Raw genomic sequence first — 5,748 nt, forward strand, 5'->3', positions numbered from 1 at the left:
CGAAAATCTACAACCTCGAATAACCAAGAGAACACACTTTCAAAACAATTTGCGTGAATTTCATAATCGAAACTTCGAATAACGACAAGGTCGTCTTCAGATAAAATCTCTTCCCATATATATCTCTACGCGCTCATATCGTTTCTCATTTTCAAGTTATCCCTTTAGTCTTGCTTCTATCAAGAAGATGTAAAGAACAGTCCTCCATGTATATCGGTCTAGTGCATGTCACGTTGATAGCAAGTGCTATCTCAGCCGTGCAGGGCAAATATCGGTTCTTTCAGGCGAGAAATTTCACTAACGTTGAAGCCATCGTTTCCTGCACGAGCCTGACGGCGAAGCGTTTGTTCAATCCCGAGAGACGAATCGATGTGCTGTACGTCGTGCCTGCCACCTATCTCGAGGACGCAATCTCGAAAGTCTGCGTGGAAAACGCGCCAACTCTGGTCGTCGATCGTGCCGCGTTAGTTAAAAATGAACGCATACAAGGTTACATCGTGATCGAACATGGTAAATTTATTAATTCGCGTAGAATATTTCTGTATGGAAAGAAGAATCTACGCACGTTACAATATCTGTTCGTTACGAGGAGCGTGAGGGAAGAGGTGCACTTATTCGCGAGAGATTTGTTGAACGCCGGCTATCGGGACGTGGCATTTCTGATGTTCGATGACACGGCCACAGGTACGATTATTCGTGCAAGCGCAACGGGAGACGAGATTACATCGAGATCCGTAGGATCCTGCACGTCGGTCACGAACGATGTGGATCGGATTCCGACGTTCGCCGCGGATTCCCGTCGATTTTGCCCGCTCGGTGGCTGCACCATGAAATACGCGATCGTCACGGATGCGACAGTGAGCTTCTGGCTCAAAGAAGACACGCTCAGACTGAAACGTGAGCAAACTGTGTTCGCTAGTCTGGACACGCACACTAGGGACAGTGTTTGGAGAGTTCAATGGAATGTGGATTTTTACTCGGGCACGGGGGAGTGTGAGAGATGTAGAAGTAACTATCACACAGCGTGGATATTTTTGAAGCGGTTGAGAGGAAAATAAATTCTGTTGAGTTTCAGATTTGTCAAGTCATTTGAGCTAAAGCTGCTATTTTTAGTTTGTGTTTGAAATAATGCTTGGTGGAATGTTTGCTATAATGAGAGAAATTGTTAGAAATGTTGAAAAATGGTATTAAGAAGACAGTTAATTTAGAAAAGGGAGTGAAATGTTGAAATAGTGGTCTCAATATATTTGAGATTTTGTTAAAAGAATTACCTGTAGAAGGTAAAGAACAATATAAAAATCATCTTTGAAATTGGAAATGATCATGGAAACCACTTTGCTTTTAATACATGTTTTAAGTGTACAAACAAGAATCGAAATAACAATAATATTGCTATTTTATACATTACACGGTAATAATTATTATAATAGTTCATATAAACTGCGCAGTAATCTTCGCATTAAAAATATCATAAACTGCAATCAATAGCCTTGGGAATATTAAAATATTAAAATTCACTTATCGCTGTCTTTCTCTCTCATCGTCAAGGAAACATTAATCGATGTAATTAATTCGTCGCGAGAAGAATACCGTCAAGTCACCGCGATAAATATTTAATAGTCCGGTATTTCACGAAATAATTGACGTATTTCGCTCCGAGTTTCTCGAGCATTGTGATAAATCACTTAAACGAGTATATGCTTCGTTGTTGCTAGCTCGCAACAAAGCTGTTTGTTTCATTGCCAAGGGAGCGACCTTGCAGCGATCGTTTTTCAATCACATACGCTTTCAACATCCATCACACTCGTGTCTAATGAAATGGAAGAATAGAGAACAGAAAATTTATAGGAAAATTTCGAAAATTTGTAGAGAAAAAGGTACACGCAAAACATCATTAAATCGAAATCTTTTATTTCGCAGTGATACTGATTGATAATTCATGGCTTCAGTAGCCACATTTCGTCAGATTAACGAACCTTTTAATTAAATTTTTATTGATAGAAACGTGTCATGTTGGAAAGCGATGTAGCATCTGAAGCGTCGTTCAGATTAACATGATTAATTGTTACCTGAATTACCTGAATATTAATTGAAGTTGGGAACTGTTTGATAATATTGGTCTTATAAATGAAGCCAACCTTTTCTGAGTATTCTGTTCAATCATGCTTCTTTTACCTGTTATTAGCTCACAGATATGTTTATGCAGATTCTTTTTCCCTGAACAGTGAAAGAAATACGATCTAAATAGAAATTTATTTCACGCTCTAAATATTATGAGTATTTTGCTTTGAATATTTTAGATATTTTTGTATATCACAAGTGTTTTATATACTTTGGCACATTTAAATATTCTACAAATGTCTATTTATCGTTTTCCATTTAAATTATAAATAATATATCACTAAATCGTCACAACAGGTAACGAAACACTGCAAGCAGTAGGCGCTCTCCTCATTGAAGACTTCGGGAAGTACTACAACCTGACCGTCGACTCCAGCACAGAAATAAACATACCTTGGCCCGATGCCTTCGAAAAGCTCATGAACCGTGACATAGACATGATAGCAGGGCCGAAACCCGAAGATCTACAAATCTTAGACAACGTCGAAGTCATCTGCTGGTATATGTTCCGTGATATGGTGCTTGCCAGTTTGGTTCGTATTAGAACTATCGAGAACGACATTTTAAAGTTAGTAATGCCGTTTCATTATTTCGTCTGGATCAGCGTGTTCCTTGTATTCATTGTTTACACTCTTCTATTGATCGTACTGAAAAAATTGTCGAGCATGGGTTTGATCAAAGAACAAGTGAAATTTGCACATATTTGGGCGATCTCGTTGTCTCAAAGCATCACGTTGCCAAGAAACCTTGGTTTGCGCCTGGTGCTGCTTTTGTGGATGATTTTCTCCCTTTATTTGAGCATCACTTATAACAGCACGTTTACCAGCTCGCTAGCTCAAGTCGACACCGAGGATCTGCTGCAGAATCTCGAGCAAGTACGTGACTCTGGTCAACCACTCAGCGGACCAGGCGTCGTACGCTCCTATTTCAACAATTCCGACGATCAGTTCATCATAGATTTGTATAAAAGGTAATCTTACCGGTCACGGTAAATTTCCAATTCCTCTCTCTATTTCGTTCCAGTCAATTCTCGTGGAAGCTCTTCGATTCGAAGTGCGTTTTAACTGGATTCCTTTTGTATTGCGTGTCTGGTACAGCGAATACTGGGAATTGGATGATGGATACTATTCGTGAAACGAGATTCTCGGCTCTCCAACTGATTTATTGTCGCGTAAAAGACTTTTGAGAGTTTCATTCATTTATCGTGCGAATTTTGCAATTTCCGATATCGCTTGGCTTGATCTTATTTGATTCCTTTAGTAGGTGAATATATCTTTTTTATATTTTGTAGACGAAATGGATCGAAGAGTTATGTAGGTGCAAGATTTTATTGTTTTAAGTTGTTTTACTCGCTCTAATACATATTGTTCTAAGCTTTCGGAAAATTTTAAAAGTTTCTAGGATATTACCAATGTTTCTAGCATGTTGAATAAAAAGCAATCGTTAATGTTTTGCGTTTCGTGTCATACCAATAAACATACTAAAAATATTTTCGTAACAGATACGAAGTACTTGGACCCGAAGAAGCACTTGATAGTATATTCAAGAAGAATGGATTCGCTGTGTTGCAACATTTCACCGTTGACAGAATGAACTGGGATTACAGGAATAACAGAAGTCTTCGGATGTACACACTACCAAAACCAGTTTTCAGATTCCCAGTTTTCTTCTTTGCAAGAAGAGGATACATGTATCGAAGGCCTCTTCGACGACTCATTACGAAGTACCGAGAAACAGGAATGATAAAGAAACTGAGTAGTCGATTAATGATCGAGGAAGACCAGCAGATCGTTTTTAATCAAGATTCGGATGAAATTTTGACTATGAAGCATCTCCGTCCGATTTTTGAGATATTCTTCGTGTGTCAGGGTATTGGTTGTTTAATATTCCTCATCGAATTGTTAGTGACTTGTATTCTGAGAGATTCGTTATAGTATTCATTGCTCGATTTTTAATTTTATTGAATCTTTGATTAATTATATTGATGAAAGATCGGTCATTTGATATCAGTATAGTTAAGATAATTATTTCTATTATTAGACTCGATGTTAAGTACGAATAATTGGCACAGAAATGAGCGTGATAAACTACTTTATGATATATATAGAAGCGAGACAAGTCCGAAGCAGGAAGTACAAATATGTCTGTTTGCGTAAGAAAACGACAAATCCTTGTTTTACTTCTTTGAGAGTGTTTGGTTTCCTGTTATTGCACCCGCTCTTTTCATTAAGTATGACGTGAAACGTGACGCTATATATTTTGAAGGATTTTGCGAGATATTCCACCGGTTTGCATATATCAAATTGTCCTTGAAACGAGTTTTTGAAGGTTCACAGGATATTGCGTCACATTTCTTCGTTCCCGCGGAACAATAATTCTTCGATATTACATAATCTGCAAGATGCATTATCATAAAATGCATTTCATTGAGTTTAGCATTTGTACTTGGTTGTGAAGCAAGGTTGCGGGACAAATTTATCGAACGAAAGGGAAAACATCGTGCATGTTGTCGACGAACACCATTCACCAATAAATCTGATTTTTCAAATTGCTCCGTGCACCGTTGCACGACGAATCGTCCAACATCGTTGTTTAGGAGTATTCTTTCTAACTCGCTCGTACAGAGCTGATTCATTTTGTTTCTTTGCCAAGACGGTCCATTTATTTTGCAACACGTGCACGCGAAACTCAACGTAACGGAACCTATATTTTCCTCTACAAAAATACCTTGATTCGTGAAATTTTCTACCATGTTGCATTGTATTTTTCATTGATTTATTATTGGCAATCTGCTTATTGGCAATCGAAATGAATACTAAATTGATTAATAAAAAGCAAATAGTATAGAACTTAAACATTGTAGGAGTAAGTTGAGATTTTTTAGAGACAGTGGTAAAGTAAATATAACTAGAAACATATCTTATTTTTAAGAAAAGCAAGGTCAATCTTTTCTTTGTATGTTGTTATATTTTATTTTTTACCAATTGATTGGTAATTAATCTATTTGACCATCAGAAGTTTTTAGAATTCTTTAAAGACTGTTTAGAGTTGAAATGATAAAATCTTTTTATTCTTAGGAAAAGTAAGGTGAATATTTCACTCCGATTTACTGTTAATGTTAATTCTTTGCAAAATACAAAGCCTTTCCTTAAGATTCTTTTCTTTTCCTTTCATCTTTCTTTTCTTCAGGCTCAAATCAGCTCGATATTTCTCTTTATTTAGAGATAATACTCCTTTGAAATCACGATGCATCGCCGTAAAAATGGCCCGAGATAGTGAAATTCTTTATTTCATTGGAATATATGAAGTAAGTTTTAATATGTCTACATCTTTTTGAAAGTAATATTTTCACTAATAATAAACATTCTTTTTGATATATTAATGTATCTTTACAAGAGATATAATTTAAAGTACAAAAGTTATAAGAAAGGTATGATATTTATAATATAAATTCCAATTTGCCACCCTACATGTATATGTTCTTATAGCCTAGAATAAAATTATAAAAGATAGTAAAATAGTAACAATGCTGTAGATTGTGCAGTGTTGATGTTATGATCAACCGATATTTGATAAAGAGATAGAATCTTTAATTTAAGGAAAGTAGCTGAAGATAAATTCTGATAC

The 5,748-nt window shown here is 36.3% G+C and overlaps 1 protein-coding gene across 1 annotated transcript; it reads left to right on the forward strand.

Moving 5' to 3' along the window:
- Positions 1 to 434: 434 nt before the first annotated feature.
- LOC117236628 lies at positions 435 to 5,472 on the forward strand. Its single transcript, XM_033499755.1, has 3 exons — positions 435 to 897; positions 2,419 to 3,091; positions 3,623 to 5,472. The coding sequence occupies exons 1-3, from the start codon at positions 663 to 665 to the stop codon at positions 4,053 to 4,055; spliced, it is 1,341 nt and encodes a 446-aa protein (XP_033355646.1). The 5' UTR covers positions 435 to 662; the 3' UTR covers positions 4,056 to 5,472.
- Positions 5,473 to 5,748: the final 276 nt, after the last annotated feature.

The sequence above is a fragment of the Bombus vosnesenskii genome, unplaced genomic scaffold, assembly GCF_011952255.1.
Source record: "Bombus vosnesenskii isolate JDL3184/JDL3185 unplaced genomic scaffold, Bvos_JDL3184-5_v1.1 scf7180000013351, whole genome shotgun sequence".
Lineage (NCBI taxonomy): Eukaryota > Metazoa > Arthropoda > Insecta > Hymenoptera > Apidae > Bombus > Bombus vosnesenskii.

Coding starts and splice junctions, on each gene's coding strand:
- LOC117236628 (XM_033499755.1), top strand. CDS start 663: ATGTTCGATGACACGGCCACAGGTACGATTATTCGTGCAAGCGCAACG. Junction 898..2,418: donor AGACACGCTCAGACTGAAAC/GTGAGCAAACTG, acceptor TCGTCACAACAG/GTAACGAAACACTGCAAGCA. Junction 3,092..3,622: donor ATCATAGATTTGTATAAAAG/GTAATCTTACCG, acceptor TTTTCGTAACAG/ATACGAAGTACTTGGACCCG.